This window comes from Argiope bruennichi, chromosome X1 (genome assembly GCF_947563725.1).
Source record: "Argiope bruennichi chromosome X1, qqArgBrue1.1, whole genome shotgun sequence".
Lineage (NCBI taxonomy): Eukaryota > Metazoa > Arthropoda > Arachnida > Araneae > Araneidae > Argiope > Argiope bruennichi.
This window is the reverse complement of record NC_079162.1, coordinates 52677864-52701382: the sequence shown is the minus strand read 5'-3', so window position 1 is coordinate 52701382 and position 23519 is coordinate 52677864. Positions and strand designations below refer to the sequence as shown.

The 23519-nt window shown below is 30.0% G+C and overlaps 1 protein-coding gene across 1 annotated transcript in view; it reads left to right on the top strand.

The window, feature by feature from the left end:
- Positions 1 to 23519, top strand: part of LOC129959052 (bridge-like lipid transfer protein family member 1) — a 133609-nt gene that overhangs the window by 30930 nt on the left and 79160 nt on the right. Inside the window, exons 12-20 of the mRNA XM_056071845.1 lie at positions 561 to 718; positions 2165 to 2471; positions 4551 to 4733; positions 7547 to 7741; positions 8329 to 8448; positions 12883 to 13125; positions 13255 to 15169; positions 15818 to 15935; positions 16041 to 16314. Of these exons, the coding sequence (XP_055927820.1) occupies positions 561 to 718; positions 2165 to 2471; positions 4551 to 4733; positions 7547 to 7741; positions 8329 to 8448; positions 12883 to 13125; positions 13255 to 15169; positions 15818 to 15935; positions 16041 to 16314 (3513 nt within the window). The remainder of the gene's footprint in view (positions 1 to 560; positions 719 to 2164; positions 2472 to 4550; positions 4734 to 7546; positions 7742 to 8328; positions 8449 to 12882; positions 13126 to 13254; positions 15170 to 15817; positions 15936 to 16040; positions 16315 to 23519) is intronic.

Below are 23519 nucleotides of genomic sequence, written 5' to 3'. Positions count from 1 at the left end.
AGATAAAGAAAATAATGTCTAATTAAATTTTTATTCCTGCAATATTATTAAAATATATGTTGTAGAAGATCATTCAAATAACTGAATATTGTTTCATACGAATCTTATAGAAAGTTTTTTTATAAATAATGTAATTTTGCATCATCTCTCAATTCCAGAAGAAAAAATTGAAATCATATATACCTTGAAAAATTGAAAATGACTTATTAACTTTCTGTATGTAGTTTAGGCACAATTGTATGAATAGTTTATCGCATCAGTAAGAATGTAATTTAATAAATATCATTCTAAAAAGTTTTTTGTTTGCATAATTGTTTATAAAGCTAAGCAGATGAAAGAAAATGCTTATTGTAAATTTTTATTTCTTTGCTATGAATAAAATATAAATATTATATATTATGCTTTTAATGGAAAATTGAAAGATTTATTTAAAATTTTCTATTGTATATGAAATTTTTTTCTTTTATTTTTAAATTTATTTATTTAGTTAATTAATTATATTTTATTTTGTATCTTCTGTCAGGCTTGTATTTAAAATATTTTTTTTTATTCCTTTTCAGGGTGAAAGTGTTGATATGTGTATGTACCTGCCTGAAGTTAATACCAATAGAGACATAATATTAATGCTAGAAAGATGTTCAAAATTGACATGTAGAAATGGCTCTCCTGTTGTTCAAGATAATAATACGAAAAAATGGAGAAATATGGCTAAAACAAGGTATATTTTGTTTTTTACTAAATTTTTTGCTTTGTATTTTCATATTATATAGATTTTTATTTTATTTTCTGCTTTGTTCAAATTTGTAATGTGATATCCATGACATTTTGTACAAGATTTCTTCTTTAAATTGTAATTACATTTTTTTTTCCAGACAGCGAGTTTATGTATCTTTTATCTCTGCTTAATAGCTTTTTTTTTTTTTTTCTTCTATATTTTTTAGAATCCCGCCCCTCTTCATATTGAGAATAATATTTGGTTTTTGAAATGAAAGCATTTTTAGTTTAGTTTTTAGAATGTTAGAAAAAACAATGCTTGTAATTTTCTTGTTTAAATTCGAGAGTCAGTTTTAAAAATTTTTACTTTTTCTAATTATTTAAAGTCTACTTAGCTTATTTCAATTAGTTTTATTGTAGATTATTTCAATTGCTATGAAATTTGGTCGTTTTATGATGTGAAAACATAAACAGTGAAACTTATAAGTAAATGGAAAGTTCTCAATGGATAATTTTTTCTAAGATGTTGGCTTTGCTGTTTTAATGGCTAGACATTTTTTTTGCTTTCTTGTATGCAGAATTTTCCAAGAGAAAGTATCGCAGATGTCAGAAAAATAGAACACGAGATTTTGATGAATCTCCGCATTCGAGATTTCTTTGAGTCTGAAAAACATGTTTCTGTATGTGAACTCGATAACGTAAAAACGGATGAAATTTTATATATGGGCTTTACATCAAATTTATCGATTTCTGCCAACTGAAAAGGAAAGAGAAGAAGTCTGGATGTCCGAGTATAAGTGAACACAAATGTAAAACATTAGACTATATTAGAAACACTATAAAATGTAAAAGAGATCAGAAGCACTACAAAACATAAAAAATTGGACAAACAAATTTGGTACACTCGTTTAGAATCTGTAATTTAGATTAATTTCAAATTTAGAACTAAATCCATCAAGGGATTGGCCGTCTTTGGGTCTGTACTGTTGCCAGCATGTAAACTGTTTTGATAACTGATCTTGTGATTGCAATTGTAGATCTATGTCAAATTTTGATTTCAATCGGTTGGTAAAAGGTATCGAAAATATATGTTTGATTTGTACTTGTGTATTAACTGTATTCTAGCGATTAATCGACAAAAAAATTGCTGAAGGTCGCATGCTAATAGGCTCTTTAGAAACTATTATTCGCCTATGGCATGTAGTTAATTATTCATTTATTAGAGATCTAAACATTTATTCGGAAGTAGGCGAGAAAGTTTTGCAGAGACCTTTATTGCTTATTTTCCCAAATATCTTCCTTTTGTGTAATAATTTTTGAATGACTTGGAAGGGAAATATGTCTCTAAAGATTGTTCTGAAAAGTTATTTCCTTGCTATAAATGAAATGAAAAATAAAAATAAAAATAGTTTATCTAAAACTGTTGAGTAACTGAAATTTATTATTCTAGTGCTGGCTGGGTGGATTGCTGGTCTGTACCTATTGTTGCTTTGAGCATAAGATATATATACCATCCTTCTCCTCCATGTTGCCATTCAGGTTTGGATTTAGATATTACGACTCCAGAAAAGGAAGAAATTTTGCTTTCTCCAATTCGTCCTAATGGATCTCAAAATAGGAAAAAAAGATCATACAGCCAATGCTTAGAATTTGATCCTATGTCAATGAATCCTGACACAGTTCATCTGGAACTGGAAATTGGACCATCCGTTCTAAAGCTATATGGATCATTGCTCAGAAATCTTATTAACTTGAAGGTATTTTTTTTTTAATATACTGAGATGTGACTAACAATAATGTAAATATCTAATCGTGTTGATTGAGCGGAATTTTAAATCTTGAAATATGTTCTAAATCTGCAGTTGTTGATTAATTGAGTGAATTTAACATTAAAATTTTTGTGCTGAGTAAAGTTATTGTAAAATTATTGTGTGCTATTTTTAATTTATTCAAAATGACATTTTGTCAGAAATCTTTCACTAGAAGCTTCTGAAAAGCGTCATATATTTTAATCTGATTTAGTATGTTAAAAAATGTTTCTTGTATGCATGTATGACAAATTTGCTTATAGCAGTTAATAATTGAATTAAAAATTATATGTTTACGGAAAAGTATTATGTAAATGAAAAATTATTTTTTATAGTGATGCACATTCAGATATTACAGCAGTGTTGAATCAAGATATATTTGCAGAGACAGCTGTACAAATTTGCAAGAAAGCCCATATAATATATGATACCAATGTTTTGCTTTCTTCATCTTTTAATATAATATTTGTAGCCAATCAAGAATTGTTACTTTTAAGTCATAAATTTTTCAACTGCTCGTTCATGAATAATATTCTCATCCAGGTATCTTGGTTTTTATCCATTCCCAGATTTTTTTTGTTTATATATTTTTCTATCGATATGTTGTTATATATTAAATTGCAGGTACGTTATTGCAGTAAAGCACACTATAATAGACCATATAATGTATAAAAAATTTGTAATGAAAACATTAAGGCTTAACTAAAACATTTTTTTCTTTATATCTGATTAATTGATAGTAAGACACCATTTAGTTATTTCGGTGTTAAAATTAATATTTCATTCTTCATCTGTATTATTTATTCAATTGTCACTAAATACTAAATTGTGTAATTAAGCACTGAATATCAGTTGGTAGAATATTTGGAGTAAAAGAAAAAAATGTTTACATATTAGGAAATAATTTAATTTGTTTCAGCACAAATAATTGATTAGAAAGCCAGTTACAGTTATGAATTTGGTAATTATTTTTGAAGAATTCCTTAGCTGTAAATTCTTGAATTAGATTTTTCTTGAAAACTGTATTTGATAAAAATGAACTATTGACCAAAAATTTAGTTATTAAGGTACAGGGCATCATTTGTATGGTTTTTAAAGGAATTTTTCACTTATGAATGCTAGGAAGATAGTGCTTATGGTGCTGATTTTTCTACACTTTTCAACTGTGTGATGCCACATGTAATAGAATTGTGGAAATTCTTCTCTTCCGATTGGAATACTATCTAATACAATGATTAGGTTTAAAAAAACTCTATAAATAGCATCTGTTGATCTTCACATTTAAGCAACAAATAATCGGCTACGGCAGTAGTTTACGGCAGATTGACTTCTCCTTGCGATAAATCTCTTTCCAGTGCTGTTCTTTATAAGGCTAATGTAAAGTGTAGGTGTATGAACACTCTTCCGATAACGTTACAGACCTTATAACTGATTCTTATATCATATCATCTGACATGTTGCAAAATATGCTGCCAGGGATTCTGTTGGGTGTTTATATGTGCATTGCACATGACAAAAAAGTGATGCAAGCAGTATTAAATACATCGAGGGTCAACAAGTTACTCATTGTGTGATGTTAGAAAGAATGGGGGATTGCAAACAAGCAAACGAACACTGTATACATTTTGTTCTTAGCATTCATGATTGAATGATGTCTTAATGCTGCATGGATAATTCTTTATAATGTTGCATCTCTTATAATTTTCGCAATATAAACTATTTCTAAAGTAATTGCTCTCCTAAAGTTAGTGAATTCTCTTGGGTAACTCGAAATGTAGTGTGGAACCATTTTATTTTAATTTCACGTTATACTCATGATTATGGCTAACTCATTTCACCGACTACTTGTGCTAAAATGTGTTCAAGTTTTCTCAATGTATTTGACATTGCATTCAAAATGCTATAGTAATCTATTATGTATAAGTTTTTGTTTTTTTATAAAATAATTCGTAATTGTATTCTGCTGTAATTAACTTACAGATTTTATGTATTTGTACTGGTTAATGTAAAAATATCTTTTTTTTTTAGGAAAATTATTTTGGTGAAAATCAGAAGTTTTTTGAATTTGATTCACCTATAATAACACCTGATCAAGTGCAGTCAAGCACTACTGATGAATGTGATAATAAGGAATTCGATCCTCGCGTGTATCGTCCTTTAGAAGTAACAGTATCTGTTACCATGCATGATATACAAGGGCATATCATGAAGGTGATTTTTTTTAATTCTTTATTAAAATCACACATAAATCAATTGATTACTCATAAGTTATTAAATCATTTGATTTAGTAACTTTAAAAATTCCATTTTGCCTACAATGACATTAAAGACATTTATCAGTTTGAAAACGATGCTTTGAGTTATGTGATATTCAAAATGATGTGTAAAAATTGTTGGAATTTTCAATACTATCCAGGGGAGGGCATGAGGTTGAAAATTCAGTTCGTGATCATATTTAGTATAAAGGTAGTACACATTTAGAATGTTCACTCACGAAAATATTAAAGCGCAATAGCCAGTCAGTCTCGAGAAAATGACCCTCAAACTTTCAGTATAGCTTATATACTAATAATGTGTTCATGCTGCCAAAGCGCGAATAATATAGTGGTTAAGACGCTGGCATAGCAAACAGGAGACCCAAGTTCGATCCTGGGTTAGATTTTTTTTTTAAATGTTTCTTCTAATTTATTTCAAATTAATTTAACAATTTACAAACAATTTTAATTAATGTTTTTCATTTTTATGCAAAAATAAATATTTATTCTCTTTATACGTGGATTATAATTTAACTTTTATAAAAAATAATTGTATCAAACTTGGTTCAAAATTTTGAAGTATATCTCTAGTGCCCTCGTGTAGCTTCTTAAAAGCTGTGACTAACAAATCAAATTGATTTAGGCAATATTAATGAATTGGCATAATTAACAGTTGAACTTTTCTTATCAGTTTTCGGACATGATTTTTCATACTATTTCAAGTTTTTTTCACAATGAAGAGGGGTGATTAATGGTTTGCTTGTTCCTATATTTTATTTAAATTATTTATCTGTTTGGGCAATGGAGTCTGATAAGATTTTTATTTGCCCTAGATATTTATTAAACTGAAGAGAGAAGCATGATTAATATTCCTATGTAATTCTAAATTTATGATTTATGGGAAAACTAAATATTATTGTTATTATTGAATTCAAGAAATAGTGTGTTGTAGAGTTTTAATGTTCTGCTTTGATTAAATTTAAAACTTCTAATTAATTCAGAAGAAATTACTAAGTTTAACTACTAAAATTGTAACATGAGCATCATAAGTGACCCAAAGACATTTAGGGATTTAAATACCTATATTATGAACCATGGTGAAATGTGGAGAATTTGATTCGAAAATTTAATTTTATATGAAGAAAGTTATTAAGTTGTTATATATTTTTAGCTTTGAAATTATACAAATAACAATGAAAAATTTGTTAATATTCTTGCTCTTTTAAATGCAATTTTTTCCATTTTAAATTAGCATTATATTAGCTAAAATACATATTTCACAGGCCATTCATTTAAGCTGTTGCATTCTTTCAATTTATATATCCTAAACTATTGTATTTTTTTTAAAATTCAGTAAAATTAATTATTTAAAGACAGTAGAAAATATCTGAATCAATGTAGCATATATCAGATTTTTTTTATTGGTTCCATTTGTAAAAATAAAAGTAAATTAAAATGACATATATTTGAACCATTATGTAATAATACTCTCCATTGAAAAAGATCAAGTGATAAATTACTTTCTGCCGAATGATGTAAGCATTAGGAGATTACAAATAGTCTTCTGCACTTATTGTATAATAATGTGTATTAAGTATTAATTGTTTCTATATTCTGTGCATGGCATTGGAAATAAAACTTTTCATATTATTAACTGTTATAATTTTTTTAAAAAAATTTGAGCCCTCCCCCTCAGAAATTTTTTTTGAGGCAGTGGCTGAAAAAATATGCATTTTGTTTATTAATTTATTTTTTAATAATAAAGTATTATATAATTTTTATCAACATTTTCATTTAGTAAATATTTGCCAATATTAAGTAAAAAAATGTATAAAATACATTGACAGGAAAAATTAAATGACCTATAAAACAATGTTACTAATAATCTACAGCTAAGAAGATAGAAATTGTGCAGGATCTTTATTTTACCATGTCTGTTTCTGCAAAAATTAATTAGTCAGTTAAAATCGGAACATAGAAAATGTGATAATAGTTAGGGTAGTGAAAATTTGATGTTACAATTTTTTTAGGGATAAATTGAAAAGAATTAATAGATTGTGTGCTCTCCTGAACAAAATGCAAGCTTTGCAACGATTTTTTCATATTATATATTACAATTTAGGAGTGCCTGTGTTATTAACAAAGTGTATACGTTGTGAATGGGGACTTGAAGCTATTTCAGATTGTTTTATTTGGGCTATAGAGATATAAATTGTCATCTTAGTGCATCCCATACATGTTCTTTTATATTTAAATCCAGAAAATATGCCATCTCAATGAAGTACCAGACATTATACTTCCAAAAATGTCATCCAGCTACTCAAAGTACTGTTTAATTGAGAAATAAAAACTCCCATTTGCATTTTTTTCACATGTATCAAAAGAAACAATGCAAAAACCTAAATACTTATCTATAGTGAAAATGAATCTTATTGGAATATTTAATAAGGTTGACTTGAACTACTTATCAATTACTTTTTATTAATTTTCACTTAATAAAATTAATATAAAACATTTTTTATGGTTGTTCTTTTAATTTCAATGAACTTTGTATTCCTGAAATTATGTGAATAAATATTTAAATGCAGCTAATAAGAGTTACTATTTTATTTTACAATTTGTGAAATTATATTCTCTTCAAGATATAGTGATAGATTGAAAATTTTGCTTTACATACAATGCTATTAATGTCTTCAGATGAAGTTTAATTATAATTTATGTCAAATTCTAAATTTTGTCATTGTAAAAAATATGAATTTTTAATTTTAGTGTTGCAGTGAAACTGATCCACCATGTCCTAGTTTATATTTAGAGAGATTTTCATTTGAAATGCATAAGACATATGAGGAGACTGTATTGCAGTTACTGTTATCACCATTAATTCTTAGTACAGTTGATACAGTTGCACGTCCAGATTGTCATGCACATTTAAAGGATGGTCATGTAGCTGTTTCATCTCTGCAAGTAAGATGTTTAATAAATTATTCTATTTTAATTGTATGCTGCAATGCTCTGTAACATTAATTTATTTAGTTAAAAAGAAGTACGACATAATTTCATGTCACATTTACAATTCTATTCTTAAGTTTATGGTCTAAACTTTAAAATTTTCTTGATTGATTGCATTTTCAGTGTATTTCTAAAACTTTTTTCGTTTGTCCTTTTTTTTTTTTTTAATGCATTTAAGTGTATATTCTGCAGTTTGAAATTATAATGTTTTAAAACATTCCTTGCAGTTATTAGCTTTTTAACTATTTGTGCTATAAATTCAAACCCAAAATTTTTTGTAGATGCTACACATATGCTTTATGATAGTGGGAGATGAATATTCCTGTACTTATATGATTAGAAAAGATTAATAATTGTTATTGAGAATTTATTATCAACAAAGACTGTACCAATATACATAATGAGTGGCATGACTTAAGGTTAAGATGTAATGATTAACATTTTTATTATGATCGTTTATCCATGACCTAATGAAATCTTTGACAAAATTTGGCTGTTTTTCTAAATTAGTTTGATTTTATTGTTTATTTTCAATTTTTAAGGTTCGAGGACATGCCATGTTTTCAGGAGTTGATAGACCTTTAGGAAGTGAAACCCTGGAGTACGCTTGGCTCATTGAAGTATTAGTTGGTGATATCACTGGTCGAATAACTGTTCCGCAGGTGAGAATGTGCGAGTATTTTGCTGACAGATAGTGACTTTTCTTCAAAATTTCATTACAGCTCATATTTTATAGATTTTTATTTTTAAAATTATATGTGTTATATATTAAGATAAAACTGGACAATTATGTTTATGTCTATTCCATTTATTAAATTCAGATGTTAATTTTTTATTCAATTTAAGTGAACTTTTTTCTTAATTAATCCGAACTTTTTATTTAAAAGAAATTTTTTTCAGTATTTAACTATCTTCTTTATTTTACTCCTTCTAGTCAAATGAAGTGTATAAAAAGCGCTGAATTCGATTTTTCGTTATTCAGTCAATTTTATAAACATTTATTCAATCGATTTATTTAAAAATATCTTTAAAGAATTTAGAATCTGTGTGATATCTTTTACTCATATATAATTTAAACCAAGATATGATGTAAAAGGTATTCTACATTTGAAGGAATAAGTTTTTCTTTTATATGTTTTTAATTTTTCAATGCACTCAATACGTTTTTCTGATGATTGACAATAACTTAGAAATATAAGGTAAACAGAGTATAAGGTATTGTAAGGTAAAAGGACAATATGAAAGTGTAATAGACACTTAATTTCTTTTAAACAAAAATCTTGTGAGATACGCAAATATTTCATTTCTATTTACCAAAATAGTGTTCATAGGAAAATGCGTTTCCTCCTAGCAACGAGTGCATTTATTTTTGGAAATATATGTATAATCATGATAATGCTTGATAATGTTTCTATGTAAATATATTTATAATAACTATTACCCGCGACTTCGTTCGCGTGGAAATTTTGATGTATACATATGAGAACTGACATAGGCATCTTAAGCCTCTATCAGTACCTAAGCTCCGTTAATGATTAGGTCATTGTGAGTGCCGTCCAACCTATGCACGATATCTTCTGATAAAGCGTCCTTGTATTTATCCCACAGCTGGAGGAAGTTTGATAGTTCACAAGTGCGCACTAAAATTGTAAACAGGTCATTGTGAGCAAAACGACAATACCGCCTATCACCGCCTGGTTGCAGCGGATGTCCTGCAAGCTGCGGTTTAACGCCTTTAATGCATGCTTGTGCGTCATAGTGCACTCGTCCCATAATATTAACTTGCACTGCTGCAATAGCACTCCCCGGCCACTGTTTGTGGTGATGTTGCATGTTGGGGTATCTTTGCTTGCAAGATTAAGCGGCAGTTTGAAAACGAAATGTGCCGCCCGGCCACCGTTAAGCAAAGTTGCAGCAATGCTCGAGGAAGATACAGCCAGAGCTATATTGAGGTCCTTGAGGAGTTGGGCTAGCAGAAGATTCAAATCAAGTCCTATTTTTTAAAAATCAAGTCTATTTTTTTTATCGATTGAGATAGTTACAACAGTATAATACACATAAATTTAAACTTTTAATTAAAATAAAAATACAATTGTCAACAATAAGAACAAACAGCGCATGCGTGAATTTTTCAACGCTAATTGGAGTAACGCAAATGCGTGAATTTTCTACGCCAGTTGGGGTAACGCAATGCAGATTAGAAATTTTTAATTTCCTTTATTCTGTTTTATTTTAATTTAAAAGTACTTCGGAATGAATCCGAAAGATCGATTAATTAACAATATTTAATTTTAAATGCATCAAACACTAAGAAAATAAACAGAATCATTTGAAATAATCTGTCGAAAAATGTTAAGCCTAATCTCGTTAGCATGGGGAAAAAAGACGGAAGCCTTACTCATTTGGCGGTGGGAAAATGAAAAGATTTTGGCGGTAAAGTTAGTTTTTAATTAATAAAAAATTAATCGGAATAAATAGTAGCCTATATCCTATTCCAGACTATAATCTATCTCTGTACTAAATTTTCATCCAATTCCGTTCAGCCATTCTGACGTGATTGATTAACAAACAGAGGTAAACAAAGAAATGTATCGCCTATGCATACCACAGCTCTTGCTATTTGCACATGCGCTGTTTGATATTTTCGCGCATGCGCGGAATAATTAAAATTGCAATTATAAAACTCCTTTTATTATTTTGATATGGCTTTAATGTCCTAAAACTTTCCCCAATAAATGCTCTACAAAATGGTATAAATGTCTCCAATACCCGTTAACTATTTCTCGAGTTTTTGTGGTTCCAACATACAGACGATTTCAGGAGACTTCATTTTATATTATGTATAAATAAAAGCCAACATATGTATATAAAAATGAAAAAATCGGAATTCTTTTTTCAAGTAGAATAAAAACTTCCCCTTTCAAAATTGCGTATAAATACAAGAAAAACTAGAATTTTGCTGACCTTATTTAAAATCTTACTTCCATTTATTTATCTGTCTACTAAAGAATTGTAATAATAAAAGTTAATGCCGATGTGAGTATTTTTACCTACTATTTTGTTTATCTTCAGGAATGAAACTCTGCTTTTCAATCCGCAATGTTTTTTAGTATTAACAAAAAGCTCTGATGCATGATAGGATGGCATGCAGTGAATGCATTTGGTAGGAGACCAAATTCCATTTGTAAAGTTGGATGAAACTAAATACTGTAACGAATATAGTAAATTAAAATAGTTTATAAACCTACAGTATGCTTTCACTTTCTAGAATTTCAAAAGGGAAACATATATTTGTGAATTTGCAGTTTTCACCCTTTTAATTTTATTTAAGTATCATTGCTTTATTTAGGTTTTATTTTAATTGGCAAGTTTTTACTCAATATCGTATCGCAGAAATATAGTTTTAGTTTTTGACAAATTTGAATTTTTCTTGCTTCTTGGGAACATCTTTTTAATTGCAATATTTTGAAAAAGTCACTGTTGAGGAATTGATATTTTTATTTCGATTCATAAAGGTTACGGTTTAAACAATAAAGTAATTTTCTTTTTTATAATGAACTTTTCCAGCTCTTATTATCTGTTTATTTGATGCATATACATGCTTAGAAATTTCTTCTAATTGCAGTTATTATCCGTTTTTTTCATGGGCTCTTTATAAAATAACATTTTGTAATTTTTTTTACAATTGATACTACAGAATTTCGCTTTTGGCTTCTGACATAATAAGTTTTCATTGTAATGAAAAAATTCAATTTACATTTGTTGGCTAAATAATAGAATTTTATATTTTAGTTATTTATTCTTTGATGATAAAGTGGAAAGCATTGAGGAATGTTTTTTAAAAATTACGAATATTGTGAAAACGACAAGATCCGAAAATAAAAATGCACTACTGGACACTGCTTTATTTTTATTTAAGTTAACTCCAGTGCCAACAAATATATTGGAAGGTTTATTTTAAAAAAAAAAAACATTCTTAAACTTTTAAATAATTCTTTGTGTTGTGCTTTCTGAAAAAATAAGCTTGCCCATATTTATGCAGTTGTATATATCTTCTTGTTATCTTTTGATAATCACAATAATTCATTATTTTAAAATTTGTGGTTGAAGCATTCGGAAAGAAAATTTTTATGATGAAGACAAGAATTAAAGATGTGCTTCTTCAATAATTATTTAAAAAAATATGCATTAATCATTCCTGGTTTTAAAAATATGCCTTAAAAAAAGTGTGAACATTAATTGATGAAGTTTTTTTCCGAAGATTACAATATGTGAATTATTAGTTGATAAACTACAACACATTCTATTGTAAAACTTAATGAAGTAAAGTACGGAAAGAAATAATTTGTTTGAAAACAATCCTGTCATTTGTTCTTATAGAAAACACGTTCTTGGAAATCGAATTTAATTCCTTCAGTACTTTTTCTTTCGAAATCTAATTAGATGACACCATCCATTTACGGAAAGTATGGTTTTTCTGATTCAACTAAGAAACCATATTGTACTTTAGGTGTTTGTGGATTATGTGTAAGTTTTGTATTAAATTGTAATACATTTGAATGATTTAATTTCAGTTTACAAGTTTGAGAAGTGATAATTCGAAACCAGTGTGACTCACGGGCATAACCGTTATGGGTTTAATTATTACTGGAATACATATGTTAAAATATATTTACGATGAATAATACTTTTGACTGATTCATATTATATGTTGATAGCTTTTCACAACATGACCACAATGAAGAACAGATGGATGATTTAAAATATATTTGGAAATTTTCAGATTCAATTCAAATAATAAAACTTGTTTTAATTTGAAAAGCAATTGCCTGGTGTAATTTATCATGGTTGTTCTATTTTGATAGAGAATATCCTTATAAATTATATTTGATTTGTAAATGACATATTTTAAAAAAAAAATTTAATATTTGTAATTGGAATAGTAGCTAATTCTGTATTAAGTGTAAGCTGATAATTATTATAAGTTTTTGTCTAGGTTAATTATAGTTTTTCTTGATTTTAATTCAAACATTAAATTGAATCATTATTAGGTGCCTAAATTAATGCATTACAAATTTTAACATTCTTTCTTATAGATGTATCACACAGTTACTGGACTCGAATTGTTTGTATTTCAAGTACAGCAAGTAGATTGTGATCTCCAACCTCCTTATGCTTTTAAATTATGTCAGCATGATATACCTCAACCTAACTGTTCGCATACAACAGCTTCTTTAGTTTGCCCTTGTCCAGATGATATTAAATATAGAATGACTCGTCTTTCAGTTGATGCACTGGATATCTGCATTGTTGAAAGTGGGACTGCCATTGAAATTGAGGTAACAGATGCAATTTTTCTCTTTAAAATTTGTTTAAAATAATATTACATTTTTCATGTATTAATCATTTGCATATTTATCTCAATTATATTCTTTTTCATATTTAATTATATCCTTGTTTTTCCTTAGATTTTCCCTTTGAGATTAGCAACTTGCAACTTACATGGAGGAGATACTTTATCTGGTTTGAGCATGCTCCTTCAGCATGTGCAATTTAAACAATACGCCAAAATCAGTTCAAATCTAGTTTGCTCTTCTGTATATAGTATTGTTAGTCATGGACTTGGATCACAACAAAATTCTTCATCTGAATTATGGCTAGAAGTTGGAGGTTTTAGCTTTGGACCTGTGTATGTTGATGCAGCTTCATCCCAATTGAAGAAAGATGAAGTAATTCAACAGGATAAGTTTTTAAAAATTCATGATGCTAAAAGGAAAAAATTGTGGTTTTTATGGCCCCTCGACGCATTAACAATTACCCAGTCAGTAAATGGAAAATGTGGATGTGTCGGAGGCTGCGCTTTTTTTGGAAGCAACCGGAATGGTGTTTATTTTTTTTGTGTGAATAATCATCATGAAGATGTCGTTTCTGCTAGATATCAAATTGGTACGGACAACTATTTAGGGTATGGAGAAAGTTTATTACACAGAGGTCACTTTGTGTTTGATGCTCCTGAAAATGCTCCTATTCTTAAAACTGGATACAGTCCTAGTCATTCTGAAAAATCATTTATTGCTACTGATAGTTCAAATGCTCTTAGTAGCAGTAAAGTAAATGATACAATACTTTCGAGATCGTCTGATACTGATTCTCAGTTTGTTCCAAGAGGACACAGTGCATTTTCAGAAAGTTTTCTAGATGATAAAATATCTTTTTTCAGTCACAACAAAATTACTAATGAGAATCATTTGGAAAATGCACAGTGTGACACAAGTATTACATCTTTTTCTCGAGAACATAGGCATAGTCAAGTACGTTGCATTAAAAGACAGTTCAGCAGTCCTACTCACATGTCAATGCCATCTAGTTCATCAGTTCTTTCTTCGTTTCAAATTTCGATGGCTCAGTCTGCTCCAGTATCGGGAAAACATGAACGAAAAATGATGGTAAAGAATGATGATTGGAAGAATACATTCGAATCTTCTGTAAGTTCTGCTCCTGTCAGAGAAGGAAGTGTTAGTCCTGGCTTATCTCAAAATCGTTACAGTTCGCGTATATCTTTAAATACATGCCCTAATGGACGAGGTGAAAATAATGGTTCTAGACATTCACTTGCCAATATTGCTTCTCGCAGTTATTCACCTCGCTCTGTTCGAAGAGCAGCTTCTACTGAATCTACTCATTCAACAGAAAGCTATTTTTCAGCTGATGAAGATGCTATATCATCTCTTGAAAATGGAGATTCTGTAACGTTAGATGAAAGTCACAGTGAAGAAGAAAAGCGACATGTGATAATCAAAAACGGTACTAATTCTGTTGATAGAAAAATTTCAGCAACACGGAGGTCTCTACATGATATACAAGAAACTCCATCTCAACAATCAAGTGACAGTGATTTGCATGTAACTGTTTTACAACGAACTCCGTCTTGTGGAAATCATCATGATCCATCAGATTCAAATTCTATTTCAAGCACTTCCTTTTTGTCTGCTATGTCTTCTCAAGAAGATATAGCCTTGGTTGATCTTCATAATCAGATGGACAAACCAATCATTGAATCACCATTGCTGATGTCATGCTATATGGCACATATGACACAACTTCAATGTTATCAATGGGTTCAGCCACCTCCATTACCTCAATTTATGCATCAATCTGGAAGTCATCATAGTGGCCACTGTAGAGATTTTATATTTAATAGAATGCATTCTGCTTGGAAACCAAAGTTTGTACCCTTAACTGAGGGTTATACTTCAATACATATGGTTGATAAAAGTAAAGTACCTGGTTACCGCCAGAAATATTGCCATGTGCAAAAATCTGTCTCCACACATTCGGAAGAAGAATTTCAGCCAGGCTTATTCCATCCAGAAATGAAAAAAGGTCAGTGAGAGATTTCTGAAAGCTAGCATATATAAATTTGAGTTATTATTTTATTCTTTATTTTTTTTCCATCTAGCAGTTGTTCTATAATATGTAGTTTGAAACAGTTTATTGTATATTATTAATGCCTTATGATATATATCTGTTAAAAAAAATCTGAATAATAAAAGATGTTTTTCCTGTGTTAGTTTGATTCTAATATATATAGTTTTTGATAATGTAAGTATTAAGGTATGGAGGGCAAATATTTTCTCATATGTGCATTTTTTAAAGTTTGTTTCTCTTCATATATATAAAGCTATTACTCTCACTTGAAGCAAGAGTATTTTAAATTTCTAGATTATGAATTATATGTTCATTTTAATCAGCCATGCATGATTTTTTTTTTGTTAAATTGATATAAAGTGTTTTTTATCAATTTAATTAACTGAATATTAGTTTAAATTGATATAAAAATTTTGATAAATTAAAAATTTGAAAATTGACTTTAAATGGATTTAAAACGTTTTTAGTGATTTTTCTTCCTGTCTTATTATGAAAGTATAAAAAATATTTTTAAAATATAATTAAAATTTAAAAATATGGAATTCATGTGATAAATTTTTTGTAGTTTTTAGCCTGATAAAAGTATTAATTTTATTTCCTCAGATGATTGCATTGGTGGTGATTATAGCTCAAAAAATTCTTCAAAGGTTGTTTTAGTGATCAAACTGAGTGGTGATGTACATTTTATGATTTCTCCATTGTTTGTTGAAAGTCTGAGGAGGTAAGAGTTTTAATATGATTTTAAAGTTTTTAAAAATGTGTCAGATATTTTAAATTTGCTTTTTTATGTTATTTTCTAATTGTAATTAATCTTTTTTTATTTTAGTTTTATTGACGTTTTAACTCCTACATTAGTACAACTTCATCCTCTCACCATAGTCAATCATCTGCATGTGATGTGTTCCCATGAAGTTCAAAAAAATAATCAACTGAAAAAGGAAAAGATTTTACATCTGAGTCAGTTGAGAGCTCAAATAATTGAAAAATATAAGAAGCGTAATATAAATGAGAAAAATATTAATGGAAGTTCAGAAAATTTGGGTAACAATTATGAAGAAACACGTACAACTCAAACAAGAACTCTTATAAAGGTGAATAAGGTAAGAATATTGTATCTACATATTTTACTTTAAAAAAAACGTACTTTTTAGTATATTATATTTAGTCATATATATATATATATTTTCTTTTTTTCTTCTATGAGAGAAAATTCTAAGAGTAAGTAAAATTCTAAAGAGTAAGAGCTTGAGATTTTGCTTTTGTTGCATATTTACTTATAAAATAGATACTCACTGTTCTTCGAAATTTATGGTATTTGAAGCTATGTTTCACACTTTTTATTCATCAAATGCAAAGTATAATACTACATATAGTTCTCACTTTCATTGCAGAAAATTAAGATTTTAGATAAAAAAAGAACTCTGTGCATAATGTAACAAACAATTAATCATGTACTTCTTAGTTTGTTAAAAGTAAAATTACGAAGAAAGTTTTTGCAATAGAAATTTTTTTCAAAAATTTATGAAAACATCTCTTTTTGAGCGAATATTTTTGTATGGTTTCCTCTACTTATTGCTCATCGCAGATTTCTATTGCCCATAAAATATGCAAAAATTATCTGTCATATTGAATATTTTAAGTTCATGTAAACTTTTCATAGTTTTAAGTTACAGGCTCTTATCAATTAAACAGGCCTGATCTAAGTATGATCTGAAATATTCTGAAATGAGGAAGTCAAATATAAAGTTTCATTTCTGTAAGATGAATGTAAATAAGCTTCATAATATCCATATATCTTTTAATGTACTAGATTATTTTCCCCAAAATAATTGTCACAACAGAAATGTTTTACAGATTTAAATCACAAGTATTTTCAATTTTGTGTTATTTCTTTCATTTCATAGAATTCGACGTTTGGAGAAAATATTCAGTGTCCAGGATTTTATCTCATTCTTTATTCAAATACCATGAAGAGAATCGACAGCTTGTTTGCAGATTCGAAATTTTAATTCGGCGGGAAATATTAGTTAATGATTGAATTTCAAGAATTATCTCTGTATTTGAATCTTTTATACAAGATTCAGAGCCATCTGGATCAAGAAATTACTAGAATCTAAGAACTACTAGATTTACATTTTTAATCGAGATCAAAGAATTACTAGATTTACAACTTTAAGCTGCTGTTGTATAACTTCAGAAATTCGTTCTAAATATGCCTAATAGCATTCTTGAAATTATAACACATCTAAAAAGTATAATTTAAAAAGTGAATTCGTTTTTATTTCCTTATATATCAAATATGTTATTTTGAAATAATGAAATTTCATATTTTTATTCAATGGTAGTATGGTGTATGTACCAAAAAACTTAAACAATTTCTTATACATTAATAGTTTGTTAAATGATTTATGAAACTTTCTTTACATACCATTTATTAACATTAAGCGTAAAATAGCGGTTCACTATTTAAGTTCTAATTTGTCATTGAAATGTCAGTACATAAATGTTAACATATAGTAATAGGTTTTTGAAATCACTCTTATTAATTATTGCTTATTTTTAAAGCATGATGTATATATTCATGAGTTGAGATTTATCTAGTGGACACTGTGGAAAATTCAAATAATTCAGTATGCCTAATGACTGTTTAAAAGGTAGCTTATAATTTCATTTAACGTTAAAATAAGAAAAGTAAAAGTATTTTATAAAACTAATTTCCTTAACTTTTCAGCAGGCGCTTCCTCTATACAATCATGAATGGTTGCGTTTATATCTCATATACAGTGTTATAAAATTATAAATTTTAAGTGGCTTGTTATTAAAATTTAAAAATTTAACTAATTGGATAACTTTTAATATATACAATTATTTCAAACAGATATTTTAGCAAACAAATTTTATTTAGATAGGAATGGAAACAGTGTAATCATAAAACATAAAAACAGTATAAAATGATCAAAGAATCAGCTGAATGGAAATAATAAACCCGAAAATAAATAAATGAACTTTCTAATATTACATCTGAAATATTTTTATTTGTAATGGGAAACTGTAGAAGCGGTATAGAAATAAAAAAAAACGAGTCTAACCAAATATGCTTAAAATACTGTTAACATATAAATTTCTGAAAAAATGGGACACCTTTGGGATTATAGTGTGCCTGTCATTTTGCATGGTTTGCATTTTTTATACCTCATGGTTTGCTTTAATAAAAGTATTTGCCTGCAGTTGTAGATATCTCCTTCTAACTAGCTTTTCTGTATTGTTTATCAAATTAGGAATATAGCATGTGGATGTGTCTATAATATTTAATTCAATGACAGCGTAAAAAAATAGCATCTTTATTTAACGGAAACATTAAGAAGAAAAAGAAAAAATATACAGGTGCAGTATAATAATATCTCGTGCACGTATAATAAATCCACTTGCAGGATCACGCAATTTAAACTGTGACGTCATTTTGATGAAAGCAGGTCCACCACAGTACTCCCCTCTCTGAAATGCAGCAGGCACTGCATTAGAGATAACGAGGGTTAAAGCGTATTCGACGGCCAGATCTGGTTACATAAGGTGGTGGAGCCGTATTCGAAGGTAACTCAGGAATCGACGGAGAAGGCTGAAGTACTGACTGCTTTGAAGATAAAACTGCAGCTGATGGTAGTGATATGATTGGTGCAGGTGACTGATGAGAATTTTCGAAGAACGCGGGCTTCACACAATCAATGCTGATCGTAAATTCTTTACCGTTCTTCACAATTGTGAAAGTTTTATCAGTACGTCTGAGTACACAGTAAGGGCCATCATACGGTGCTTGCAAGGTTTTCTTAATTGCATCGTGACGCAAGAATACATGAGTGCAAGACTCTAAAGCCGGATGTATGAACACTTTTTTACTATCGTGAGATGCAGCTGGTGCAGGTTTGAGTTGCTCCATCACAGTTCGTAAATTTTTTTTAAAAATCGTGAGGTTCGATGTTAAGTGAAGGGGTCTCAAAACGATGAAACCGCTCGACTATTCCATTGCTAGACGGGTGATAAAGAGTGGTTCTGATCTTTTGGACACCTAAAAGTTTGCTCAGCAAGGAAAACAAATTGCTTTCGAACTGTCGTCCCTGATCCGTCGTGATGACTGAAGGTAAACCAAAGCGTGAGATCCACTGACCAATGATTGCACGCCCAACGGTTTCGGCAGTTCAGAGATGGGAACTGCTTCAGGCCATCCAATGAAACGGTCTATACAGGCGAGTAAGTATTCACAGTTATTTGAAGGCGGAAGAGGTCCTACGAGATCAAGATGAACATGACTGAATCTCGCTGAAGGCAGATGGAAAGATTTCAGAGGACTATTGGTGTGTCTAATTACCTTGCATCTTTGACAATTTTGACATGAACGAGTCCAATTTGAAATGTCTTTTTGCATAGATGGCCATACGAATCTCTCCGAAATAAGACGTTTAGTTGCACGGATACTTGGATGAGACAGATTGTGCAAAGATTGGAAAATTATCTTTCTAAAACTCTCTGACCTCTACTTTGAAGGTCTGACTATGTCCTTCCTGACGTCACAGTAGAGTTTCAATGAAGTAGGATCAGTCGAGAGAGATTTTAAAACAAGTGACATTTCATTCTTTGATAAAATTGTTTGAAGTTCTGCATCAGAAGCTTGTGCATTAGCCAAGGCCGGAAAAATCAACTTTTGGCAATTGCACACCATTAATTCTGGACAATGTGTCGGCAACTACATTTTCTGAACCCGATATGTGCCTAATATCAGTGCTGAACTGAGATATGAAATCGAGATATCTTAGCTGTCTTGGAGAAGAAGAATCTGATTTTTTAGTAAAAGCAAATGTTAGAGGTCGATAATCAGTAAATATTATGAAATTTTGACCTTCCAATAAGTATCGAAAATGTTTAATAGTTGCATATATCGCCAAAAGTTCCCTATCATACATACTATATTTACGTTCTGAAGGTGAAAGTGGTTTTTGACCATCGGATGTAGTAATATGAAGGATAGCTAAGTCAGAATAGCTATCCTTCTAAGTCAGAAGCATCGACCATGATGGATAGTTGCTGATTAGGTTCATGGAAAGTAAGAGTAGCTGGTTAGCAGTATCAGATTTGCATTTCTCGAAAGCTTCCAAAGAGTTGTCTGTCCAGGGAACATGTCGCTTATCGTTCTTTTTTGAATTTTTAAAAAGTTCATGTAAACTAGCTTGTGTTTGCACGGCATTAGGCAAAAACCGACGATAAAAATTAAGCATTGCCAAAAAACGCTTAAGCTCAGTAATATTTTGAGGTTTGGGAAATTGAGAAATAGCCTCAACCTTCTCTGGTAGAGGTTTGACACCTTCGGATGTGATCAGACATCCCAAAATTTTTTTGATGGTTGTCCAAGAACACATTTCAAAGGGTTGAGTTTTAAACCATGCTGAGAAAATCGCTCAAATAATTGCTTTAAATGCTGTTTATGTTCTTCTGGGTTATTCGATGCAATTAGTACATCATCAAAATACGGCACACAGAAAATCAAGTTAGAACAAAACTTGATGTATATAACGTTGAAAAGTATGGCCATCGTTTCGTAAGCCAAAGGGCATAAAAACATATTCGAAAAGACCAAATGGAGTTGTAATAGCTGTTTTTGGTATGTCAGCCGGATTAACCGGAATTTGATGATAAGCCCTCATCAAATCTAGGGTGGAAAAAAATGGTTTAATTGGATAAAATTTGAGTGCAATCTTGGATATGAGGTACCGGATACCTATCAGGAATGGTAATTGCATTCAAACGACGGTAGTTACCACAGGGTCTCCATTCGCCGTTAGAGTTTTTTTACAATGTGTAGAGAACTTGTCCAAGGGCTGCTAGAAGGACGCACAATCCCTTGAGACATTAAAAATTCAAATTCCTGAAATGCTATTTTAAGCAACTCGGGAGATAAGCGACGAGGTCTCGAAAATACTGGTTGGCCAGTTGTTTCAATAAAGGGATGGATTTTAGTGGACTTATTGGTGAGTTTCGGAAATTGCGATAAAATTCCGTAAAATTCTGAATCACCAAGCAATATTGATATACCAAACGTTAGTGATTTAGTGTTTGTGTATTTGCCTTGCATAGATAATTTAGTTATGCCATCAATAAAACAGCCACTTTTAACATTCACCAAAAGATTATAGCGTTTCAAGAAGTCAATGCCGATTATTAGCTGATTAACATTTGCAATTATAAAAGACCACGTAAAGGTTCGACGCAAATTCAAATCTAGAGTCAGGTGCTTTCGACCAAAAGTCGATATTTTTGTACCATTAGCGGCTATAAGAAGTAATTCATTTGAGGGATCGGCTTTCGGAGCATAATGTTTCGGCAAAACTGACACATCTGCCCCAGTATCCACTAAAAATTTTAATGTACTAATTTTATCGGCCAACATGATTCGACTTATCTGGCGATCGTTTCCAAGGCCAGTGGATGATCGCCCATTTAGTTTTCCTTAGAGTTGAAAGAGCAATGTAAATTACATTTTTTTTGCATTTTTGCCAAAATTAATATGATAAAAGCAGATGCCATTTGAAGGTTCTTTATATTTCCGAAACCGGTCTCGAGAGCGGCTTCGTCCGTAGCTAAACTATCTATTCCTACTTGGCGAACGTGTTCGGCGTATTGTTGAAGTAAGCTCGCCAACCGATATAGTTAGCTGAGCGACTTGCTGCTGAAGTTGAGTAACTCGGGTATCGGAAGTTGTAGTTGTAGCTTGAACTGTATAAATATTTGAATGGCATATCAAATCACTAATTTTATCTGCAATGGATGCCAAACCACCCATATCTTATCTAAAGTAGCTAAGATCGTTTGAGTGCCGTTTGGAAGCTAGATTTAATAGTGGTTCGCCAACAGTCTCACCAGCCAAGGCCTTCATGCGTGTTAACAATTGAGATGGCCTCTGGTTGCCAAGCTCCAATCCTTGTAAATGTGTACGAATTTCTGAAGCCTCACTTTCGGAATGTAATTCAATCAAACGTTTTTTTTAATAGTATATTTATCATTATAGGGTGGTTTCAAGATTATGTCACTAACAGAATTTAAGATATGAGAATCAACTGTAGAAATAACATAATTAAATTTGGTATCATCAGCAGTAATTCCGACCAAGACAAATTGTGCCTCAAGCTGTACAAACCATAATGCAAGATTAGCTTTCCAAAAAGACGGTAATTTGATGCCAATACGAGAAATTGTGACGTCATTACTGACGGAATCTTGATTATCATCAGGCATGTTTGAAATAAGCGAGGTCAAATTCACTGTAGACCATTAACTATTGGCTAAATTTTAGATTATTTGAGTTTAAAAAAAATCAGAATGTCGCCAAATATAGTTCAACGATGCCAAACTTTTAGTACTGAGTCTATGGAGAAAATTCGGTTTTGGCGTGAATCAAAAGTAAACATTGGCGCTATAGGGCGACTTTTGAAGGTTTCATAGGACTACTGTTAAAGATTAAATAAGATCAGAAAACACTAAAAATAGTTACAATTCTTCCTAATTTTTGATAAAAGGCAACTTACATATTGTTTTCATTTGATGCAGAGAGGTTTTGAGTGATGAAAAAGTCTTACTGTATTTCCCAGTTTTTTACTTGCATTGCTTCAATGGAGAGTGTTCTAATTACCGTCTAGAAAGATTTTTACTTGGTTATAACTTTTGAATTATTGGACGGATTTTCAAAATATTCTCACCATAGTAAGCAGAAAAAATTCTTTTTTATTAAAGTATAAGTTTTGAAGATGAAGTACGGAGGATTTTGATGATGATGGATTTCGAAAGCTTCGAGTAAGAGTGATAGATAACGTTGTTTTACGTTAAACAATCAGGTTCGCCATTTTTTCAGAATTTTCTGATGACTTCATTTAATTATTTTTCAAAATTGGAAATGATTTCCATTTGCTTCTCGGGTCACCAATGTGGATGTTGTCTATTATATTTAATTCAATTACGGCGTAAAAAATAACTAAAAAATAATCTTTATTTAACGGAAACATTAAGAAGAAAAAGAAAAAAGATACAGGTGCAGTATAATAATATCTCGTGCACATATAATAAATCCGCTTGCAGGATCACGCAACTTAAACTGTGACGTCATTGTGATAAAACCAGGTCCACCACAAGCCGTTGGATTGAAATTACGTTATTTTTAAAACAAACAAACAAACAAAAAAGATACAGCAAAAATTTACCTGAACGGCCGTGCATACATCTGAAATATAAACAGAAATCCCCGGCTTTATTAACGCCTCGAATA